The sequence below is a fragment of the Cavia porcellus genome, unplaced genomic scaffold, assembly GCF_034190915.1.
Source record: "Cavia porcellus strain 051 isolate PalLab524CR breed Dunkin Hartley unplaced genomic scaffold, mCavPor4.1 scaffold_33, whole genome shotgun sequence".
Classification (NCBI taxonomy): domain Eukaryota; kingdom Metazoa; phylum Chordata; class Mammalia; order Rodentia; family Caviidae; genus Cavia; species Cavia porcellus.
The window spans coordinates 17,337,858-17,362,234 of record NW_026947516.1 but is presented as its reverse complement, the minus strand read 5'-3'; the positions used below and the strand labels follow the sequence as shown (position 1 = coordinate 17,362,234).

The following is a 24,377-nucleotide window of genomic DNA, read 5'->3' as shown; positions in this document are numbered from 1 at the left end:
TATAGACATTCATATTTATATGTATGGCACAATGTATGTATAAAACATGTAATGATCAAACATAGAAGTAGCTTAGTTCTTCCTTGTATAGCATTTCCTAATTTCTGAAATGAAAACAAAAGTTAAAACCAATATCAAAGTTTGAGCCCAACCTTACGTTGAATAAGCAACTGGATTTCCTTCAGTGGAAAATGGGGAAAGAATGTACCTGATCGTGATCAACCTCTACTGGCTGCTTCTTAATGATCCAGGTGACGGACTCTGAGAGAGGTGGGGTAGTCAGGGACCCTGAGTAGGTCCAGTAATCAGGGCAGGTGGGCATCAGGCAGGCAGGGTCAAAGGACCCAAGCTCCGCAAGGGTGTCCTGGCCAAGAGAAGAGTTGTTCAGTCATTCATTATTCAGTGGTAAAAACCACTCAGGAGTCAGATGGCAAGGCAGCGATTTTCAAGGGCTGTCTAGGGATCAGCAGGTGAGCTCCAGGGCCCTAGGTAGTTTCATCACTGCCTAAATCCAATTTTGTTTCTGCAATCAGTTGTACATTTAAGATACAAAACCTTTTTCTCCCACAATTCTAGTGAGAAACTAACCCGGAATTGTCCTTTTAAAATGCAATACAAACCAGGAAAAGCTTGAATTCTGGACTAAGAGGATAAAGGAAAAAGAAAGAGATGGAGTGGGAGAGAGAGAGAGGGAGGCATACTCCCAGCAAGTAGCTGCTTTGGAATTCTAAATATTGGAAAAGTAACCCTGGGGGTTGGATACAGGACATGGGCGATCATTCTTTGCAGCCAGACAAGCAAATTTCTTTAGAACTTTACTTGCTCTCTATCTGTGGGAGGAAGCCACAGGAAAGAAGGCTTCTCTGGACAAGGACTGACAAGGAGCTGTTGTAAGGAACAAAAGAGGGGAGAGCTAATGTAAGTATCATAAGTGGCAGGTCTTCCGTGGCAGTGTTGAAAGAGAATCTGCATACAGTTCACTTACTTTCACTCCTAGTTCGATGTAGCTTGCCAATGTCTCCACTCTGACTGAAATGTAAAATGTACTTCAAGTGATATAGGGAGGAAATTACCTTATGCTTAATTGATGGCAAAGTATCCAGCAATTTCTGTAGTTCTTTATGATGTTTGCCTAGCTAAAGAACAAAGAGAAAATATTACAAACAATGGACATGTCACTGTAGAAATGGAAACGGAATGCAAATTAAAATGAACCACCTGGTGACTGCATATAAACAAACCACACAACTGAAACTAGACTTAAGATGGTTCTTGAGAATGTTATGAACACCACTGAATTAAATTAGACACAAACAAATGAAGAGGCCGCTTGCTGACAAGGCCAATGTGCCTACAGGGAAAGATGTATCTCCTGCCCTTTCTTATATTAAAATTTAAGTTAATTAAAATTAAAATTATTTTGCACTTCCACTAACCATATTTCAAATGCTTAATTGCCACAGATAGCTTGTGACTACTCAATTGGACTATGTACTTTTATACCATTTTAAATATATTCTTAATAATTATTTATTGTAGCCGGGCATGGTGGTGCATGCCTGTAATCCCAGCACTTGGGAGGCTGAGGCAGGAGAATTGTTGCGAGCTCAAGAGCAGCCTAGGATACAAAGTGAATGCAAGGTCAGCCTGAACTGCATAGCAAGACCCTGTCTCAAAAAGAGAATTTTAAAAATTGTTTATTTTTATCACTGTAAATAACAGTATTGTAATATTCTATATTTTCCTGATCTAACACACATCACTTAAAGTTCATGAGATTTTTTTTTTTACCTTTAAGAATACTCCTATCACAGCCAAACCATTTTCTTCCAGGGCTGCATCCTCAAAGCTTTCAAATTTGACAGCATTCCAATGCACCAAGTGCAGCTGAAACACCATTAAATGTGGGTTTAACACATGACAATACAGGATTGCTGCAGAGAAAGCTGACAGCTTCATTCAACACACAATATTTAATCATGTTTCCTCATGCAAAATAAAGCCACTTTGAAAAGCATATGGCAATTAAGTGTCAAATGAGATGGAAATAAAGAACAGAGGAAATTTAGGCAAGAGCAACAATTAGTGTCATTTTGGAAGGGAGGGATTTATTAGGGGAGAAAAATAAAATTCACCTAACAAGGCAACATTTCAGTAAGGGATGAACATTTGTTCCTTCTCATCCTGATTTGCATGAAATACTCATATCCAAAATCCATTTGCATCTAAGTAGAGAAGATGTTTATATAGAGAAATAGATTTCCCTATGGAAATTAGATAGGAGTTGAAGACAAATTTCTTCTTGGAGGGATGACCACTTAAAATGTGTCATTTTAAACAACATTAAAACTGAATTGGGGGAAATTTTAAGAAGAATTCTATTTACTTATGCTCATCTTCTATTTCCTTAGAAACCATTTCTCGTCCATCATTCATGAATGACTGCACGATCACCAGCCACCCGAGTGACATCTTAAGGTGCTGGTTAACTTGGTCTCCTCCTCTCCTGAAGAGGGTCCCATCTCCAAGTTCTGATGCTTTTAGTTTAGAAATATTTGATAAATCTTGCTTTTTCTCTATTTCTATTGCCACTAGCCTTCACAGAAACTTGCACTGGTAGAATTGTGGAGGAATTCAGTTTCAAGACTGTAAGGTTGGTTTCAGCCATGTTATTTAAGATGTCTATAATTATATGTATAAGCTGAGAGTAATCAAATATGTCCCTGAGCAACCTGTTTGGCATGAACAGGCATCACCTGATTATTCCTGATACTTTCTTAGAACTAGACACCTCAGAACTGTCTCACTTCACTACAGTTGTCCCTGTTCCTGACATGCTCCACATACCTCCGCTGGGTAGCATTTGCTGTCCACAGTATGCTCGGACCCCCAGGCATCGATGGCCCCCCAGTGAAAATGGAACTGCTTCAGTCGGTAGTTGTGTTCCAGCGGTCCTCCCTTGATCACTGAAATGGCAATGTGACCACACTTTGAGGGGTGGTTGCTTATGTTGTGGGGCAGTGTGAGAAAGAGAACAAATCCGTGGCCACACCACCTATGTGAATTGTCTTAAGTGGAGTACACTATGTAACATACAAGTGTCTATATTCAGTGCAATGGACAAGTAGGGTCATCTTTACACTTTGAAACTTTATTGCATTAAAGAATGTATTGCTTCAGTCCCGCTCAAAGCACAACCCTCACTTGAACACACTTATCCACAGTTCTTGCCACATCCTGAAGTATTTCTGAGAGTCTTCTTTCTTTAGTGTCTTTAGTTGTACAATTTTGACTACCTTTAATGCCTCGAATTGATTCAAAGTGTTTTCCTTTTATGGTCATTTTGACTTTAGGGAAGATCCAGAAGCTGCAGCATTCCAGGTCCAGTGACTAAGGTAGATGATTTTATGAGCCTTCCTTTTTGCTGGATGACACTAGGTGGTGGCATTCACCATATATATATTATCACATCTCATAAAGACACTCATAAAATAGGACTTCTAGAACTGCAACAGAAAGTAGCAAGAATGATGGGATAAGTGTGTTCAAAGCAAGGGGGAGCATTTTGAGAGAGATTCACAGCAATATGTTTTTTGCTGAATAAATGCTTTAACTTTAAATGTTCACCGTATATTTTGGTCGCATCTCATAAACTAAATTTCCATGCAACTTCTATATGGATAAGGGCGATACCAAGTGACATTAAGATTTAATTAAATGCCAATCTGTATACAATCATTAAAGGCCAGTTCTTGAGTTATTTTTATTTTCTATAAAGCACTGATTTTATGTGCAATACAATACAAAATTTTCTTAGCATACATATTTAAGCAAGCTAATAAAACTGAAACATGGGGAAAAAAGATATCTTTTGTTTTTATGCACAAGCACTGCGCTTTTCAAAACCAAAATGATGCTTTTATTTCTCTTTCACTGAAATGGAATAGGAGGGCCAGAGATGTAACTCAGAGGCACAAGCGCCTGCCTGGCAAGTACAAGGTCCTTTGATTCCCGATAGCAATAAATTAATAAATAAATAAATACTAAAAAGTGGAATGTGAAATTTGCAAGTCAAAAATGATCACCCAGGAGATGCTGGCCAACAGGTACAAAGCTTCAGTTAAAAAGCAGGACTGAGTTTTCAAGATCTACTGCACGACATGATGACTATAGTTAATAATATTTTTAACTATAACAAATGATGTGTGTAAAGTGGTGGAAATATTAATTAGCTTGATATAATCATTCCATAACATATACATATGTCAAAATACATTTTATCCCAAAAATGTGTGTAATTATTGCCAATTTAAGATAAAACAAAACTTATCATCCACCTCCCTTTGGACACAGTGTACAGTGTGAATCACCCACATATGTGAATATCCACTGGCTTCATAGTGTTAGTTAGTAGTTTTTGTTTTGACTCCTTTTCTGGAACTAGTGAAATCAACACTCTATAGGAAAATCATTCAGACAAAATGTTTTTAAGTCACTTTTCCTTGGTCTTTCTGCTGTGCTAATTTTTTTCCTTAGCTTTGCTATGGCACATTAGTTTTTTTATTTCTTTCATCTGTCATCCTGAAGATTTCTGTACAAATCAATACAGCAAGGCTAAAACTAACCAACGCTAAAACTCTAATTCTCTTTAGACTTTACTGTACCTACTTACAATTTTATGTATACAAAAGATCAAATATGGCAATCCCAAGGAACATTTATACACAATATGCTATGTATTTATACTGGCTTTTGAAAAATTCTTACATAATTTCCTCTTTTTAAAACAAAAAACAGTTTTGCAAGCGGTGAGTGACCACACCAATAATCACTTCTCTTTGGAGGGCAGGAGAGGTGTAGAGAATAATAATATGATTCATCAAGTTAATAGGTGGATAGTATAAAGTAAAATGATTTTTTTTTTGGTCTTTTTCATTTTTATCGGTACCAGGGATCGAACTCACGACTGCCTGCTTGCAAGGCAGGCGCTTATGCTGCTGAGCTGAATCCCCAGCCCCTATATAAAGTAAAATGGAATAAAAATAAAATATCTGCCAAAAATCCATGTTTTCTACACCAGCTCCGTACTGTTAGCATGATTTTGGAAAATACTGAATCCACTCTGTTGAAAAAAATTGAAGTTTTCATTCCAATTTAAGTGACCAGGACAAAGGAAGGGTCAGCTGTTTTCTACTTTCCCTAGAACAGCATTGACATTTCCTGGAGCCTTACTGTGTGACTCCTCCAAAGATGAGAAGCGGAGCAGAGAGATGTCACTAATAGATGGCTGCAGGAAGGGGAGACAGATCTCATTTTCAGGTGTATTTTGATTTACATAGCACTCAAAACATTTTTAATTAGTTGCCAATATTTAAAGTTGGAAAATTTCACACAAAAATCCACATTTCCAGCTGGGTGCAGTGGTGCAAACACATGTAATTGCAGCAATTTGGAAAGTGGAAGTAAAAAGATTGCAAGTTCAAGACCAGCCTGGGAAACTTAGTGAAAACAGTGTGGGCAATTAACAGTACCATTCTCAAAATAAAAAATTAAGAGGGTTGGAAATGTAGCTCAGGGGTAGAATGCTGTTCTTAGGTTCAATTCCCCACTACCACACACACATCCTTTCAACCTGACTTGTGAGAATGAAACACTCTGGCCAGGATGAGCACACAATTCCAATAGGCAAGAGCCTGTATGGCAGAAATGACTGCTGCCCTTAAGTAGGCCCCTGGGTTGTGCACCAAGTCCTTACCGGTGTACACTGCACACAGAGGAAAGGCAAGCCAGGGAAGTGTTCTACTGCAAAATGTGGCTGCAAGCGTGTGCTTTGTAGGAAAGGGCTTCAGTTTGCATGAGTTAGCTATGTGCCATTAGCTGTGTGTGCTGGCAGCTTCTACCTTGATGCCCAATGCTCCTCACCCTCTTCTATTCACAAATTTGCCTAATTCCCTACCCTGAGTATGAGCTGGAACTCGTGATTTGCTTTGAAGGACAAAAGTGATGGGATGTCTCTTGTGGGATTAGGTTACAAAAAGACTCAGGCTTCCATTCTGCCTTCTCTCTCTCAGTTTCTCCCTTGCTTGCCTGCAAAGCTGATGAAGTCAGCTGCCGTGCTGTAAGCTGCCCAATGAAGAAGTCTACATGGCAAGAACATGAGGGCGATGTCTCAGTCATTTTCCTGGGACAAAATATCTAACATCAATAACGTCAAGGAGAGGTTTAGTTTGGCTCACATTTCAGTCCATAGCAGACTGGCTCCAAGGCAGGACAGCATGGCAGAAGGACATAGTGGAGAAAAGCTGCTCAGGGCACGGTGGCAGGGAAGTAAAGAGTGAAGGAAAGAGTGAGGGAGGAAGATAAACCCTTCAAGGCCAGCGCCCAGTGACACATCTCCTCCAACCAGGTTCTACTCTCAAACATCACATTTAGCTATAAGCTCATCAGTGGACAAAGCCACCGATGATATAACATTCCCATGATCCAATCACCTCCTCAAAGCCCCACCAATCACCTCCCAAAACCCCTAATCATGAGGCTTTGAGAGAACATCTAGGTAAAATCATCACAGGTGCCTTCTGCCCATCAGCCACCCAGGAATGGAGGCCCTAAGAGAAACAGAATATAGCACGAGAGTGAGTTTGCAAGATCTTTTGCCAAACAAGCTTAAAACCCCTACCGAGACTGGTGTGTTGAACATGGCCCTATGAGAAACTCAGGGCCCAAATCATCTGTGAGCATGGTCTGCAAAACTCTCCATCAATCACGTCTTGCCTGCCTCTGAACTTGTCATTCTGCCACCTCCTTTTTATACTTTACACAGAGTCAGACTTCATACAAGCTTCACACTGCCTCACACATCTGCCTCCACACAGATCACCCAGATGTCACTTCTTCCTGGAGGCTTTCTCCCCAGCCCGTGCGCATACCTCCACCACAGCTCTCAGCACTTTGCAGCAGCATCCTCTCTTTGAGGTCTGCCTCTTCACCACACTATAAGCTCCTTAAAGGCGGGGACCACCCATTCTTCTTTCTATTTTGAGCATTTGGGACAGTGCTGAGCACTTTGTAGCTCCATGATAAAACTAAGAATTAAACTGTCAAGTGGCTGTTGGGTTAGAGGTAGCCTCAGCAAAAGCAAAGGGAAAGGGTATTGAGATGTCAGTGGTAACCTCAGCAACAGAAAAGAGAAAGGGTGAGTTTGTGTGTGATGGATGAGTGGAAGAGGGGGAGGTATAGTCATTCAGGAAAGGGGCAGACAAGTGAGATAGAAGACAGTAACACTGAGAGATAAATCAAAAGATCTATCAAATATATACTCTCAGGCTTGATATTGTGTTATTTCTGTGCTCTAAAATGAGAAAGGAGTAAAGTTGTAAAAACGTAAATAACAAATATAAAACATCTGGTATAGAATCTGGCTTACATGGAGGAATATTACTCTGTAATATTCACTCACTTGCTTTTCAATGTGCAAGGGAAGGAGCTGGCAGAGAAAAATGATGAAAAGAACACAGAACATTATACATAATAGTAAAAGCAGGAAGTGGACATGAGGATACTGGGGTGATGGAAACATTGTACAAGTGGATTGCAGTGCTGATTGCAAAACACTTAATTTACTAATCACTAATATTTCAAGTATATGGATCTGTAGAACCAAAAATAGAGGAGACCTTAAAAAACACACATGAATGAATTCTTAACAGATTAATTGGTGATGCCCTACAAAAATGCAAAGTGAGGCTGGAAGAGGCAGGTGGAGGCAGGAGGCACCCTTAGGAAGTGAACAATGGGGCTGAGCTCTCCTCTTTAAACATTTTACTTCACTAATAAAAGAAATTTCAGAGGAGATGATAATTCGAGGGAGCATTCAGATTAGGAATTATTTAGTGTCCTTCCCTACTTAACTTAGGTCTCACATTCACTCATTAAAATCATGACCAATACCCCCCCAAAAGGCCACTATCATCAAAAGTTCACATACCTTCCTTTATAAATCTGTCAATGTCTGTAAAGGAGGTTGTGTTGTCTCCTTTCATTCCCGAGCTTAGTAATTTGAGTCTTCTGAATCTTTTTTCTGGATCCATCTAACTAAATGTCTGTCAACTGTGTTGATCTTTCCAAAGAACCAACTTTTGGCTTCACTGACTTCTGTCTGTTCTTTACTATTTCCTTCTTCTTGCTTTGGGTTTAGTTTGTTCTTCTCTTTCTAGTTTCTTAAGGTGGAAAGCTAGGTTACTGATTTGAGAAAATTTTCCATTACTGGCATTTTCATCTCTGAATTTTCCTCTAAGAGCTGTTTTAGTGGTATTTTCCCTGGCTCTCTTTCCTTCATTTTATTACAAATTTTTATAAAGCACATCATAGCAACATTTCTGGGATTTTTTGGGGGGCTGTATTATATTTGTAAGTTCATAGATGTTGATATTTATTGGATCCTTACTTTTCTAGAATTGTTTCTTATTTTCTTGGATTCTAAGATGTCTTTGCTTTGTTTTATTTGTTCTTTATTTTTTATGTTCATGTCCTCTTTTTTTTTTTTTGCTCCTCTTTGAATACTATTGATTATTTTGCAATAGTATGGAAAAATAGCAATGAAGATAAGCAAGAAATAAGACCCATCACTGAAAGGAAAAAGAGAGATATACAAAGAGAAAGTTAGACACTTATGAAAGATTGACTGTAACCTAGAAGAAAAAAAAATGTTAAAGCAAATTAAAAAGAGGCTACCAATTTTAGTCTTTCTTGACCAAACAGGTGAAAAATTAATCAACCTCTGTACAATTTTTGTTGCATATTTTGTAATAAAACTCTGTGAGATTGATTCCCCTAGGAAAAGTGCCATCAAAGAATGTTTCAGTCAGTTAGGTTTATAGGTGTCTAAAGAACTATTATGATGAAAATTGGGTCATTTGTTTTCCATCTAAAATCACCCATGCAAATGGATAGATAATTCCTAAATCTGTTGTTCGAAAGTAAAAGAGCCTAAAACATTTTTAAAATATTTGATCAAGAACTCTGGAGCTTAACTCTCTTGGATAAGAAACCTATTAAGCAACTTCCTGAGATTTGCCACTTAATGCAGCAATGATATACAAAAGGGCTTTAAATAAACAGCACACCATTCCTAGACTCTCATGGGCTTTAAAAACTACAGGTTACTAGCACAGGATTGAGATTTGAGAAGACTGCTATGCGTCCAGAGTGAATGTATGAGAGTTGGGGCTCCAGAGCTGGGTCTAGCCTTTAATTTGGCCTTGGCAGGGACAATGCTAGTGCTCCATGGGAGACAAGTAGAGCTCAGGATTCCAAGATGGTTGTCTTAGTTGCTTTCTCATTGTTAAGACAAAATACCTGATACCCACAAGCTAAAGGAGGAAAGGTTTGTTTTGGCTCACAGTTTGTAGAGTTTTCAGTCCATAGCCGGCTGGTTCCAAGGCAGGGCGCTATGGTAGAGGGACATGGCAGAGCAAAAGTACCTTCATGGCATGGCAGGCAGGAAGCAGAAAGAGAGAGATCAAGGGAAGAGAGAGGGAGATAAACCCTTCTAGGCTGCGCCCTCAGTGACCCACCTCCTCCAACCAGCTTCTCCCTCCCAATAACACATTTAGCTATAAACTCATCAGTGGACAAGTCCACTGATAAAGTCCACAAATAAATATTGTATTCCCATGATCCAATCATCTCCCCACCACTCCCACCATGATCTCATGAGGCTTTGGGAGGACAACTAGATATAAACCATAACCATGATCCAGAACACAGGAATTTAGCTTGCTGTTTTGAAGATTTCTGGAATTCTTGTGCACAGGTAATACTATGGGCATTTGGATGACAAAAGGAAACACTCTAATTAATAAAGATACCCATAAATCTGAAAGGAAAAGTAGCAATTTCTGCTTAGGAAGCTCAGGATTTCGGGGCTGTGACACATCATGAAGGAGAAAGCAAAAAATGTGGAATGAGAAGGTAAGAACAGACTCAAATACACACCCTGAATCAGAGCAAAGAAATATGGCAGAAGAAAGACAACTAGAAAGAGAGAATTAGACCCATTGAGGAGCAGTCTGTTTGCAGTTGGGCCACAGAATCATGTCTAAGTACCAGGACATCACTAGGAAAATGCAAAAAAAAAAAAAAAAATCCCAAAATGGTACAGTTGAGAATCCTAGAGTAAGATAAAAACAGAATTAAACATTTCCCTATGTTTTTAAATTATATTTTTACTTCATTCATTATGACTTTCATGGACTCAGGCACTCACTTCCTCATATTTATAGGAGAAAACAAATTTCCTTGTCATTAGGAGTCCTCAACATCAGTTCAATTGATACTTAAGTCTGTATAATCCTTCACTAGCGGTGTTCTGTGCATCGTATGATCTTTAGTAGCATCCCTGGTCTTGATCCATTGCATGGCAAATGTTGCCAAGTGTCCTCTGCCCAAGGGAGGGGGAGGGGCCTCGGGAGGAGGACAGCTAAATTGCCTTTAGCTGAAAACCACTACTTTAGATATACTATTTCAAAGTGTCATAATTTCAGCCTAATTGCAACTATAGGATGCCATCAGATTCAGTTCAAAACAGGAGGTGAGCCTCAGTGGTAGAGTGCTTGCCTCGTATGTACAAGACTTCATGTTTGATACTTGGCCCAGAAGGAGAAGGACAAAGACAAAGAGAAAAAGAGACAATCTACATACAGTTTGTCACATTCTGCCTTCCATACTTACAAATCTTTCAGGTAAACTTTGAAATTCATATTAGTTTATATCCAGCTAGGCTGGAACAAAAAGAGAAGTTTCAAAAGCTGTATAATATTTGAATTTAAAAAGTCTTCCACCTTTTTTTCTTTCAAACTAGGTAACAGTGTTTAAGAAAAGAAACAGAATGTAAGTTTTCACTTTCTGTAGTATATGACTTGTCTTAACTAGTTGTTAAGACTATAACCTAATACAAACATGAATTTCTTTTTCTTCATTTCAAATTCATTGTGATCTGAAAAGTTAAATATGATTAATAGTATTACTATTTAATATAAGAGTTCATGTATTTTGGCTGGGGATTTAGCTCAGCGGCACAAGCACCTGCCTGGCAAGTGCAAGGTCATGAGTTCAATCCCTGGTACCAAAAAAAATCAAAAAATTAAAAAATAAAGAGTTCATGTATTTCCTCAGCAAGTAAAGAATCACTATATAGTCAATATATAATACAACAAACATCTGACAGTTTCAAATTTCACATCCTCTTCTCAACACCAATTACAGAGGCTCTAGACTCATGTGTACAGCTCTTAACAATAAAAATAGTACCTTTATGAATGGGAGAAAATGTGCATAAAAACTAGAGGAGATTATTTTTTCATATATTCAAAAGGTAAGATCAATAAAGTCTATGTCATTGCTAATAAAGTGATCATTACTACTATGGAGGGAGTGTAATGTGTCTTATATTGATGTGACTCTATTGTTTTCACTGCAGATGGGACCACTATATAGAGATTGCCCTCACCTGATCTATCCGTAGAATCTTCAAATTCCACGAGGAAAGAGTATCCGTTATTCCAGATGTGCAGGCAGGTGGTTGGGTCATAAGCGATGGTGAGTGGTTTTAAGCCAGGATCATAAACGCTGTCCTTCCACCGGATGTTAATGGGTGACTGTCTGTCACCTGCTGGAGCAAGGTCCATGGTTTCCCAGAGAGGATGCACTAGGAGAGAGTAGGGTGGGGTCGTGAGGTGATTAGCAAGACCATGCACTATCTAGTAGTTGATGCAGGGAGATCCCACAGAGGCCAGCAGCAGCTAAAGGTCCTAGGAATAGCTACTTAGGGCCTCACCCAACTGCCTAAAGCAAAGGACAAAAGCAGATCAGAAAGGATTTTTTTTTAGACAAGGTTCAGGCTGGCCTCAAACTCACTATGCAGGCAAGGCTGGCCTCAAACTCATAGTGATCCTCCTGTCTCAGCCTCCCAAGTTCTGGGATTATACTCGTGTGCCACCATGCTTGGCCTCAGAGAGCATCTTACAAGTTGTTATACGGTCATCTTGTAAAAATAACACACCACAGTCTGCCCATTAATGTCCCATAAACCCAGTGCCATCGGTACTGTCACAACAGCAAAATGCAAGATTAGTGCTATGTGGAAGTGAGGATTTCACAAGAGCAGTTTTGCTTCTTTGTTGATTTCCTGAGCCCTGAGCCCCAGAACTAGTTTTTTTAACTGAGACTTGAACTCAGGACCTCACGTTTGCCAGGCAGGCGCTGTACCACCAATCTATATCCCTACCCCCCGGAGCTGGTTTTTAATACAGAGCCAATTTAATTTTCAGTGACAGTCTTTATTTTCAACAAAAGAAATGGGGTAAGATCTTTGGGAAGCAAATTTTGAATCAAGTACTTACTATCAGTTTTTAATTGGTTGGTTAGGAGAAATAAGGACTTTTGCAGTCTGCCCCTATAAGATACTCACACTATGGAAGTGTACCTGCTGAGCTCTCAATGGATTCAAACTCAGAGGAGCATTAGGCATCACCCCCTGTAAGATCTGGGTAGAAAATGAGTATTGCTAAGGCCCTTGAGTTCACAGTCTGTCACATGAATATAGATGTGGTCTATTACAGTAAACACATACAATTTGTCTCACACAGATGCTGACAACTGCTGATGCTTTTCTTCCACAGAACCAAGCACCAAATCTTCTTGGCAACCCCCCGATAAATATCAGCAGACTTCATGATAGACAGATTTATTGAGACATCTAGGTGCAATGAACAGAACCCACATTCATCAGTTTGGAGTGGTCTAGCTTTCTGCCATTTAGAAGCACCATAGACAAGTAGAATCAAAACCAACAGTAAAACTAGGAGAAACATGAATCAACAGAAGTCATTACCAATAACCCTCTGCATCTTGTCGACCACAAAAATGAGTCTGGTAATGACTAACGTAGCTGTATTATCACTCAGCCAAAGCCCTCGTATATATCCTGGTCATCCTCCTATTTCCAGAGAAACAGAAACCTGCCTCGGGCTTATTCTGATGGGGGAAACATTTCACTTCCTTTGGTAGTTGCCCAATCTTGAAGTCAAGATCTTAGCCTTGGTTTTTATTTTTGTTGTTGCTGCTGTTGTTTTGTTTTTGGTGTGGCTTTTGCAAACGTGCTCCAGCAGTAAAAACATGCAACTCTCCTAAGGGTGCGGACTAAGTGTGCTCAACAGAGGGAGTGATGACATTTGCCAATGACATTTGCCAATAACAAAACTGAGCAAAGGTGCTACTGACATCTAGTGGGGGGAGGCCAGAGATGCTGATAAACATCCTTCTCTGCATAGGATGGATGGTCAGGCTCCTACAAGCCAGAATTTTCTTGTCCCAAACATCCATAGAGCCAAAGCTTAAAGGTCTTCATCTAGAACTAAAAAGCTATATGAAAACCTATAGTATTTTTTATTTCTGTTTTTTTTTTCATAAAACATGGTCATCTCCTTTCTAGAGAGGTCTGAATCCAATGTTTTGGAATTTTTTTTTCCTTCCTAATATAAAAGAAACTGAAAGAAAAAGAATTTACTTTAGAGAATAACAAGGACCTTCTGTTTCAGAAATACATTATACAATGGAAAATGCATGCAAGCTGGCACAATACCATCATATTCTGGCTAGAATGCAACCTGGTTACTCTGTGTGGTGGTATATGCCTGTAATCCCAGCATTCTGGAGACTGAGGCAGTAAGATGGTCAATATTTGGAACCCAGCCTGGGCTAGTTCAAGGCCAGCCTGCACTCCTTAGCAAGACCCTGTCCTTAAAAACAAAACCAAGCAAACAGAAAACAAAACCAGAATGCAACCTGATGAGCAGGTTGTTGGCCTGTAGTACTTTATTAAATATATGCCCTTTGAGTACTGATAATCCACCTGCTATTGAGGGGAGGGTAGCTACATTTAATTCAAATTGTATTAATTTTTAGACTTCTACAAAACCTTAATAGCTCTTCAGTTTCAAAGATTCCTGGAAACAAACAGACAACACCAATTGATGAGGGTCTCCTGTCAAGACTAAGGAAGAATGAGAATAGTGATCAGGTCCCTAAGATGATGCCCTCAGCCATCCTTAATCATTCTCCACTGCATTCAGGAAGTAGAAAGTACAACTGTGACTCCCATGCTACACCAGCCCAAGGAATCTGGGCTGCTTCCCTCACTGTCCTTTTATGGCTCTAATGCTATTGCCTGTTTTTGCCCCTCTGTTTTAAGCTTTAGCTTCCAGCAGGTTTTCTTTTACTCACCCACCTCCATTGTTAACCAAGGCCACCTCTGCCACAGCAGAAGGGTTTGGTCATTGTCCTATTAGTGAAGCCAGATTTTTGCCAAGGGCTTGTTTTTCTAAAGATAAATTCACACTTCTGCTCCCCCTCCTCTTCTCATTTAAGCAAAAAGCAGATTGAAATAATTTTCTGGTAATTGCTCAGATTTTCCCTGAAAATAGGAAGATGATTGTGTGTTCTAATTGACAGAGGCTTTATGTTCAGATTTTTCTTATTCAGGGAAAATGAAATAAACAGAGATAGTGATTGTATCAACCATGTCTTAAGTGAGCTAATTCATGCTGTCATTAAGAATCCATAGCTACTGAGCGGCAAAACCATGTAAAGGATATGCTTCATCTCAGTTCATAGTCTTTTTTTTCTTAGTTGTCTCAGCTTTTATTTATTTTGTGCTTTGGCACTGTCTTGGTGTGTTCAGGCTATAGTAACACAATATCATAAGCCAAATATATTATAAGCAAAACAAATCTGTTTTCACAGTTGTGGAGTTTGGGAAGTCCAAGATCAAGAGGCTGGTAGGTCTGGTGCCTGGGGAGGTTGGCTTCCTGATTCATACACAGTTGTCCTGCAACTGTATTTTTACATGGTGGTAGGGGCAGGGAGCTCTCTGGAATCCATAAAGAGCATTAATCTCATTCACAAGAGCTCTATACTCATGGCCTATTCCCATCCCAAAGAGCATACCTCCTATCACCATCAGCTTGGAGGTTAGGACTTCACCTTAATGTATTTTAGAGGGATGCAGGTATTTAGTTCATTGCAAATACCTGTTTCTCCAGCTTTGAGCATCTCTCTCTCAACCCCTGAAAGACAGAAAGCTCATTCTTGCTTTAGACCCTTCTTCCTGCTCCTCCTTTACAGAAATCAATTTCCTCTCATCAGACTTAGACCTGGTGTCATTCTTTTAGGTGTTGGGCTTACCTGTCACCTGCTCAGCAAAGTTTTTCTGACCATCCTTTAGAATATGATCCTCCTATACTATTATAGCACTGTGATTTTTTTTACCTATGAAACAGTTATGATATGGTGTCATGTTTTATGTCGGTGGCCCCCAGACCTCATGTGTTTGCATTATGCATGTGTGATTGGCTCATTATCTAGAGCTTGGGTTGGGGGTATGAGTACTACACCGGCCTAGGGGTGGAGCCAGGATGTAATATAATGGCAGTAAGAAGGTATGTCTTGCTCTTTCGCCGGTTTCTGCCTTGCTGATTGCAGCTGCCATGAACTGCAGCCCTACCATGCCACCCTGCCTTGGAGTTGAGTATGGACTGAAACCTCCAAAAACTGTAAGAAATAAACCTTTCCTTTCCCAGCTTTGGATAGGCATCAGGTATTTTGTCTCAGCAACAAGTAAAAAGTAGTAACTAAGACAAAATTTGGTACCGAGGAGTGAGGTAATTTGTTGTGAATTTCCCTGTGTTTTTTGAGAGGTTTTGGAAATAGCTGGTAGGCAGAGTTTGGAAAGGTTTGGACATGTCGGTTGGAGCAGCTAAAGCTGTTATGTAGAGGGGATTCTGGTCAGAGCTCAGGAGACCAGAAGGCTGATAGAAAGCCTGATGGTAAAGACCAGGCTTGGTAGATTTCTGCTGAGAAGAAGGACTGCATTGGTTGTTGGACTCCCCATGATGTGTGTTATGGCTTGGCAGAAAGTTTGTCTGCATTTTGTTCAAGCCCAGAGACTTTGCTTGAGACTGAGACTAAGAGCAATGGATTGCTTAATCTGGAAAAGGAAATGTCAAAGCAGTCAAATGTTGAGGCTGTGGCATGGCTATTGTTGGGGGCTTTTAGCCAACTTTATGTTGCAAATCAAGAGCAAATAGCCCAGCTGGATAATTTACAGTGCTGTGAGTTTGGCCAGAAGGAATATTCCAGTAAATCTGTGGATTGTAAAGATAGAGTTGAGACTCTGATTGGGGAGAAGAAACACAGAGATAAGAAAGATGGCCAGGGGGCAGCCCAAGCAGCAGGTCTCTACCCTTTGCAGGCTCAAAACTGCAAAAGTGAAAGAATTTGTTTAGAGGAGAAAGCTGCAGAGCACGATGCACCAGAATGGCAATGGAGGCCATGTGAGGTTCCAGAATGGTGGCAACATAGAGAATCTTTTCTTCACAATCAGGTTCACAGAACCGAGAAATCCAGGCAATCGACCCCTACAGGCAAGAGAGGAAAAAAAGCCTGGCTGCTGCTCCAGATGGCAGCAAACCTTGGCAGCAGCCACATGGTGCTGATTTTAGGTCCAAGGAAAATGCACAAATTCTGAGGGTAAGACAGCTTCCACCTCGATTGCAAAGGGCCTGGCAGGCCAAGCAGTGTGCCCCTGAGAGGGCAATTTGTAAAGATGTAAGGGTGAAGCCAAAGGTGCAGGGGAGACCCCAGAAGTTTGGAAAAGCCAGGAACATGGATAATCCAAGGAAAGCTGCAAAAAGTGAGTAGAGAGGGTTTAAGAGAAAAGCTGCAGGAGCTGATATCCCTGCAAGTGCTGTGGGGGTGGAATCACCCAAGCCTTTTGGAGCTTGCAAACCAGATTGCTTCAAATGCTGAACATAGAAGTTTAGGACTTAATGTTCACCCTGCTGCATGTTGGACTTGCTTTGTTTCCAATGCTTTATAGTCCCCTGTTTGTAACTTTTGGAATGGTAATGTTTATCTTGTGCCTTTGCATTTCAGAAATGTTTAACCTTGTTTCATTTGTACAGGGGGTTACAGTTAAGAGTTTGCCGTAGATCTTAGAGGAGACTTGGCCTTGGACTTTTCAGCAATGCTAAAACTATTGGGACTATTAGGACTTTGGCAACAAGAATCTTGGAGATGGACTAAATGTCTTTTGTATAAAAGATGTACATTGTATAAAAGGGGGCCAGGGGTGGAAGGTCATGGCTTATGTCGGTGGCCCCCAGGCCTCATGTGTTTGCATTATGCATGTGTGATTGGTTCATTGTCTAGAGCTTGGATTGGGAGTGTGAGTGCTACACTGGCCTAGGGGTGGAGCCAGGATGTAATGTAATGGCAGGAAGGTGTGTCTTCTTCTCTTTTGCTGGTTTCTGCCTTGCTGTTTGCAGCCACCATGAACTGTGGCCCTGCTATGTCACCCTGCCTTGGAGCCAACTGAGTATGGACTGAAACCTCCATAAACTATAAGAAATAAACCTTTCCTTTCCCAATTTTAGTCATCAGGTATTTTGTCTCAGCAACGAGTAAAAAGTAACTAAGACCCATGGATATAGTTATAATTATATGACTGTGCTTAATTATCTGCTTTCTTCACTGCCCTGCCAGTTAGTTGGCTTACAATTAACATGTGGATATTGAACGAATAAGATGAAAAGCACCACTGGGAAAGTTTTATGCTGTAGACTGATTATTTCTGTGTTCCTACATTTGTAATGAAATTTCCACCACAAGGTGGCAGTATGAGGAGAAGATAACTCGGGGAGGTACTTAGGTCACAAACGTGAAGCCTCATGAAAAAGATCAGTGCCTTTACCCAAGAGGCCCAAGGGAGTTCCCTGCTTCCTTCTGCTAGATGAGGATACTGCCAAAAGGAACCATCTTTAAAGCAGGAAACCTCCGCAAGACCAAATCTGAGGGTGCTTCAACCTTGCAATTCACAACTTCCAGAAATGAGAGCAATCAATTTCTATTGCTTATAAATTACCCAGTCCAAGGCATTTTGTTATAGAAACTTGAACACACTAAGAGAGTTTAAGTCTCCCTTTTGCTTTATTTCCAGGTGTGCCACATTCTTTCAGCGTCACCTCTTCCTTGAGTTGCCCATGACCACCAGCCTAGCTGAGGCCCCTGCACCCTGGCTTCACGCTAAACCTCTTGGTGGTTTTCCCTTTTCTCTCACACCCCTGACTCCTGTGCTCTGTCACTCGGTGGTCTCTCTAAATCATGTCATCGTGTATCCATGCTAACAACTGTACAGCAAGCGGTGACATCTGTGTCCAAGGCCCGGGTGTTCCTACTCCAACCCGCCTCAGGTCTTATCTGGTTCCTCCTCTTCTTTCCCATGCTCTGGTCTTCCCCTGCTGTTGCCCTTGGTCAGGCCAAAGAATGAAACACTGGAAATGGGAAACATCCACCAGGCAATAAGATGTGGCACAAAGAGTGTAAACTTGGTGGTGAATAAACATCGATTCCATGTAAAAATGATAACACCCTGAATTTACTCGATTAAATACATTTACTATTACAATCAATTTCACTTCATTCCCCCTTTCTAACCTATTAGAAAAATCTGAATTACTTTACTGCCTTCCCTGGTTTGCTTATGATCAGATGTCTCACTGTGTTCTTCCTTTTTCATGAAGGATATGCTGTCTCCATAATTAAAGACCATCCACGGGGGCCTCGCCCCTAACGCAGTGACACTATAGCCAGGAGCACCCCCAATGAGTGTGCTGAGTGGAATCCCAGAAGTACAAATTGCCTTGCTGGAGCTCCAGGACTGTAAAAGGCCCTTAGATGCTGAGTGCATTAGCCCCTGGGCACACTATCAGTGCAGGAGACTAAGCCCAGTTTTCCTGTGGTCCATTCCAGGGCTGCATGTTGCTCCCAGGGAGCTGAAGATAACTCAGAGGCCACTACACAACCCAGGGGGCTCTTCATCAGCCCATCCTTTCCCAAGGGTATTGGATAAGTAATGAAGGACAAGGAGGCTGCGGCATCCCAGCCTCTAGCAGAGCTCCTCGTGAAGGAAGGCATTGTAGAGCAAGCCTTTTAGTGCTACTGCTCTTTAGGTTTGGTGATTTTACCAAGTTACCTGGAAAAATTAAAGAACAGCTCTGAAATAGTTATAACATACATGGAAATGTAAAATATAGTAAAGAGTGTGAATTAAATTTACACATAAATAGCTACCAGTGGCTTCTAGCTACATTTTAAATAGTGCCGTTCATTCGTTTTTTTTGTTGTTGTTGTTTTGTTTTGTTTTGTTTTTCCCTGTAGTACTGGGGATTGAACCCAGGGGTTTTGCACTAAGCTATATCCCAAGGCCTTTTTTGTACTAAGCTATATCCCAAGGCCTTTTTTGTTTATGTGTTTTAATTGTTGAGACAGGGTCTTACTAAATCACCAAGTTGCCAGGCTCCCACTGTCTCAATCTTCCAGAGTGCTGGGATTATGGGCATCTGCTACTGGGCCAGACTCAAAGTCTTCAAGTTTGTTTTTGTTTCTGTTTTCGTTTTTTCTGACACAGGGTCTCACTATGCATTTCAGGCTGGCCCGCAAACTCAATATGTAGCCCAGGCTGGCCTCGAACTTGTGGAGATCCTGCCTCAGCCTCTTGAGTGCTGGGATTACAGGCGTGAGCCACCATGCCCGACTCCATAGCTATATTTTTGATAGCTTTCAAATAATCTCAGTTTCACTAGATGATCTAAGTGAAACTGCGTTTTTTTTTGGGGGGGGGGTACTGGGGATCGAACTCATGACCCAGTCTTGCCAGGTAGGCACTTGTGCTGCTGAGCTAAATCCCCACCCTAGTTTTATTTTTATCTTGGGTATTAGGTGTAGGCTTCTGTGTCTGTTATATACAAGTCCCCACATTAGGACTGTCAAATTAACTGAGAGAACAGCAATCTGAGTGGCCAGCCAAAGAAGACCTGCAGGGAAGAAAGATGCAGGCACAGTGCACAGGGTGTCCATGAAATCTTCCATAACAACCTTCACTTGATCCTTTTCATCTTAAAAACATCTAGATTTAAACATCTGAGGGAGGCACCGAGCCGATGATGCCGGTAAGGATGATGGTGACGATTCTGTTTTATGGGAAGCAGCAACCAACACAGAGTCCTCACTGTGAGGCAGGCACAGAAGGATTCTACCTGTGTCATCCTGTGTCATTCTGGGTCACCATGTACCCTGGGCCTCCCCTTGGGCTACGGCTGCCAGGAAAGGTGACTGTTGTCTTTACCACTCAGCAAGTGAGGATAGCAGGACTGGAGGTGCTCAGCAGGGCAGCAAAGACTGTGACAGTGTCCTGGGTGAAGACAGGCGTGACAGTGTCAGACGCCAAAAACCAAATTCACGTTCACTCTGCTCTGTTCTTCCAACCAGCTCAGAAATGACAATGTGTCATATGATTCGGGAAATTAATCAAGCAAAGCTGCCACCTCCCCAAGCTACTACTGTTACTTTTTGTCCAAACTGAAAGACGTGAACTGTTTTGAAAATAGAAGCATGCACAGTTTTATATGCTTAACTTTCAACTTTCTGTTAGAAAGAGAAACTTTGGTAACCAGATAAGTATGACTAATTTTTCCATTTTAAGCCTGAGACCACAAAATGCCAGTGTTTAGAAGAAGCCCATCCGGGAAGGATGTGGGCGTGCTAATGGGAAGCCACACCTAACAACCAGAGATTTATTATGACTCCAGCCTGTTTGTTTTTAATGAGAATACAGTCATGTTGAAAGAAAGAGTACAAACTCACAGTAAACTCATAATAACCATATATTTCTGGAGCAGTTTCACGCCCTTGGGTCTGACTGGGTTAGCATTACTAATTTGTAAGCATTCTATTCTTCCTCATTCTTTTTATTACATACATACAGGGTCAAAGAGAATAAACAAAACAGGGAGAATCCTAAACTTCAATGTTAGTTAGCAACTGAAACTTCTGTGTCAATTTCTTTGAATTAAGGAAAAACACACTAAAAAAATCTCCTTAATGGTAAACCTAGGACTTCCTCTCATCAGAAATTCCAACTCATCTTTCCACAAATGCATATATTACTCTTTGCCATCATCCCAGTGTTTCCTAACAAGTGGGCAATTTTGTCACCTGGAACTTGTTTGGCAATGTCTGCAGATCTTTTTGGTTCTCAAAACTGGATGCCTTAGCATCTAGTAGGTAGAGGCTGGGATGCTGCTGAACACCTGCAAGCTACTCAGTTAGAACTGACTCTGGGACTTGTGACCCTGAGCAGAATATTCCAGAGCATTAAGCCATGGACCTGCTTACAAAAATTAACAACAACTTCCAGAAACTTAAAATTCACAGAAGCAATTTATAGTCTGTGGACCCATCTTAATGCAAGGACAACAGTTAGTAAGAAATACTAAGGATACCGGGTTCTGAGATACTTGAAAGTGGGTGTTCCCCTGCCCAGTTTCTGTATACCTTCGTTTCAGCATGCTAAGCCTGGTCAAGAATGGATTTTTCACATTTATTTTAGAAAATCTATAGCAAATGGTTAAGCCATCTAATCTTATACCAGAATGCCAATGACATCCTATCTAGAAATGCCTAAAGCTCTCTTTGTTACACAAACCATCCAACAAGCCATCTTGTTCTCTCTAGGGAAGGATTATACTCACAGACTCGGTTCCGCATTTTATACGTGCAGGTATACAGACTGCAGGGTCTCACCGGCATGGATCTGGGAACCCGGACTCTCCTCCACAGCCATTTGCAGGAGGACCCTTGAATAACTCTCAGGCTATTCAGCAGCAGCATCTTCAGTTTGGAATCCTGATCAGCTGCCAAATAATGCGCAGGAACCTAAAACTCTAGAGGGAGGAGGGTAGAGGAGGAAAAGCCATAAACAATAGAGATTGAAAATCATGTGAAAACCTCTAAGTAGGGCAACATTCAGACTGGCAGTTCAGGCCCTGACGTGGGGGGAGGGCAAAGGAGAGTCAATAGTTTATTCAGCCTTGTTCTATAAACCCATTGGTCCTGCCATGAAAGGCAGGGGCCAGAGGACTGACTCATACAATTTATTTTTCCCTTGGGGTTGGCAAATATTAGAGGCATGAAGAAAAGGTCTTCATCCACAGGAATAAAAAGATTGTTTAGGATACAGCTTCTTAAAATTAAAAAAAGTTTACTCGCTGAAATACCAATTAATTATTCAGCATGGTAAATACCATGGAGAAGAAAAAAAAACAAAACAAAGCAAAGCAAAAAACCAATGATTAAAATTCCCTCCAGGCAGCTTGAATAAAAAAGAATCATCTATTCTGGATTGCTTAAAACAAAAAACAAAACCAAGATACAACCTGCCGAAAGAATCATGGGAGGTTTTGAAATCTAAGCTTAAATATAATCTGTGAGTCCACCTCTCTCTCCCCTCTCTCTGCTCTCCACTGCTCACACATTCACTGTGACTCTCAGAAGATAACACTTTCTGAGGTATTCACTGTGGGCTCCAGAAATCATGAGGATATTAACTTTGTACCCTTCTCTCTTTCCTGTGCCTGACACTTGCTCCAATATTGTTCCATCCATTTGTTTCCTGAAAACTCCTCACCCTGTCTGTACAAGGGAACAAGCAAGTTCTGAAATTAAAAACACAAAATTTTCTTTCCTTGATTTTACATTCACTTCACTGTAGATTTTGAAGTGTTCCATGGGATTACCTGAGGTGCATTCAGAGAGCTGTTTGGGACACAATTTGAGCCACAACTGATGTGACTTCCCTGGCCCCACTAAGATATCAATCTCTCGTCGTTTTTGTTGTTTTTGTCTTTAACAGTACTAGGGACTGAACCCAAGGAGCACTGAGCACTGCGCTACATCCTCAGTCCTGTTCTGACTTTTATTTTTTGCTTTGAGGCAGGATCTTGCCCAGGCTGAACTCAAATTTGGTATCCTCCTGCCTCAGCCTCACCAGTAGCTGGGATTACAGGGCCACACCACTAGGCCTGGCTGTCTTCTGTCCATTTGTGCTCCAGTCTGTCTACGAGCCATGTGGACTCCATTTTTCCAGCTCTTGTTGCCCTTCCAGCCTGTGCAGATGCTTTTCCTTCCTAGACCAGTCTCCCCAAACTTGTGTCTGGTTAATTTCGGCCCACCTCTCAGTGGACTGGCTCCACAGTCCCTTCCTCAATGCTTCCCTCAACCATGTGCTCCCCAGGTAAGCCCAGGACTCTGGATCAGTGTTTATCAAAGTTGACTTAAGTGCCCAATCAGGAATGGAGTTTCCCCAGCACCTACGTCCCACAGTGGAGGGACTGTGTCTGTCTCAGTTGTGGCCACATCTCTTCAGGACACAGTGCCTGGTATATGACAGCTGTTCAAGGAGTACTGACCTGAGCAGCTTTCCTGGTGATGGGGAAGATGTTGATCCTAATTTCAGAAACTCAGTGCTGGGATATAACTACCTGCATGTTCTGGGACAGTGCAGAGTCTTTTCTTATCTCAGAGGCTATCATCATCCACTTGTAGGGTTGATAATTTTATTTATTTATTTTTATTTTGTGTGTGTGTATATGCATGTGTGGTACTGAGGACTGAACCCAGGCCCTCACTCATGCAAGTTAAGCTCTCTACCACTCAGCTACAGTCCCAGCCCTGTATTTTACTTCATTTTATTTTATTGAGTACTGAGGATCCCAGGGCCTTGTCTATGCCAAGGCAAGTGCTCTACTAGTGAGCTACATCCCCAGCCCATGCAAGTTGTTTGTATTTTTTGATATATTTTTAAATGGGTCCTTTAAAACAAGAATTTCACATCTATACTGACAGTACCCGAAGAGTCCATAAAGTTTTGCTTGATTTAAATCAGAATCTACCCAAGTAGGAAGCTAACCTAGTTTCAAAAGGATGGGAATTCTCACAGTACACATTTTCATTTCAACATTTATTATTGTTTCCTTGGTTAGGTACTGCGTTGAATATTGCAACTATAGGAGGACTAATTAAAAGGAATGAAACCCTGGAAAATACCAAAATGTGATGAACCTCCAAAACATGATACTAAAATGAAAGAAGCCATGCACAAAGGTCATGCATTCATTTCTGGCCCCACTACCACTACTTATTAAGCAAGACAAGAAGAACAGGCTACCATCATCTGCTTTTAATGCCCAGAAAAACTGTGGTGGACATCTATTTTTAAAGGCAATGGTTTTGACTCTACCTTTCTACCTTAAGGGGAATCTAGGCCAAAATGGAAGAGCCTTGGACTTGTGAACTGATGTGAAATGTAGAAACTTTGTTGAATTTAGAGTGTTTTGAAGACTGAACAATCTTGTTCAGCATGGGTAACCACCAAAAAGCAATCTAAAGCCATCTACATGTGACAAGTGGACAAACTGAAGAAT

General features: G+C 41.0%; 1 protein-coding gene across 2 annotated transcripts in view; it reads right to left on the bottom strand.

The window, feature by feature from the left end:
* Ca5b (carbonic anhydrase 5B) overlaps positions 1-24,377 on the bottom strand; it is a 40,743-nt gene that overhangs the window by 7,583 nt on the left and 8,783 nt on the right. Inside the window, exons 2-7 of one of the 2 annotated variants that reach the window (XM_003463029.5) lie at positions 21,648-21,839; positions 11,510-11,707; positions 2,848-2,966; positions 1,792-1,887; positions 1,074-1,136; positions 209-364 (exon numbers count right to left, since the gene is read on the bottom strand). In XM_003463029.5, coding sequence (XP_003463077.1) covers positions 209-364; positions 1,074-1,136; positions 1,792-1,887; positions 2,848-2,966; positions 11,510-11,707; positions 21,648-21,786 — 771 coding nt within the window. In that variant the 5' untranslated portion in view covers positions 21,787-21,839. The remainder of the gene's footprint in view (positions 1-208; positions 365-1,073; positions 1,137-1,791; positions 1,888-2,847; positions 2,967-11,509; positions 11,708-21,647; positions 21,840-24,377) is intronic. The other variant, XM_063242815.1, reaches the window with a different exon arrangement.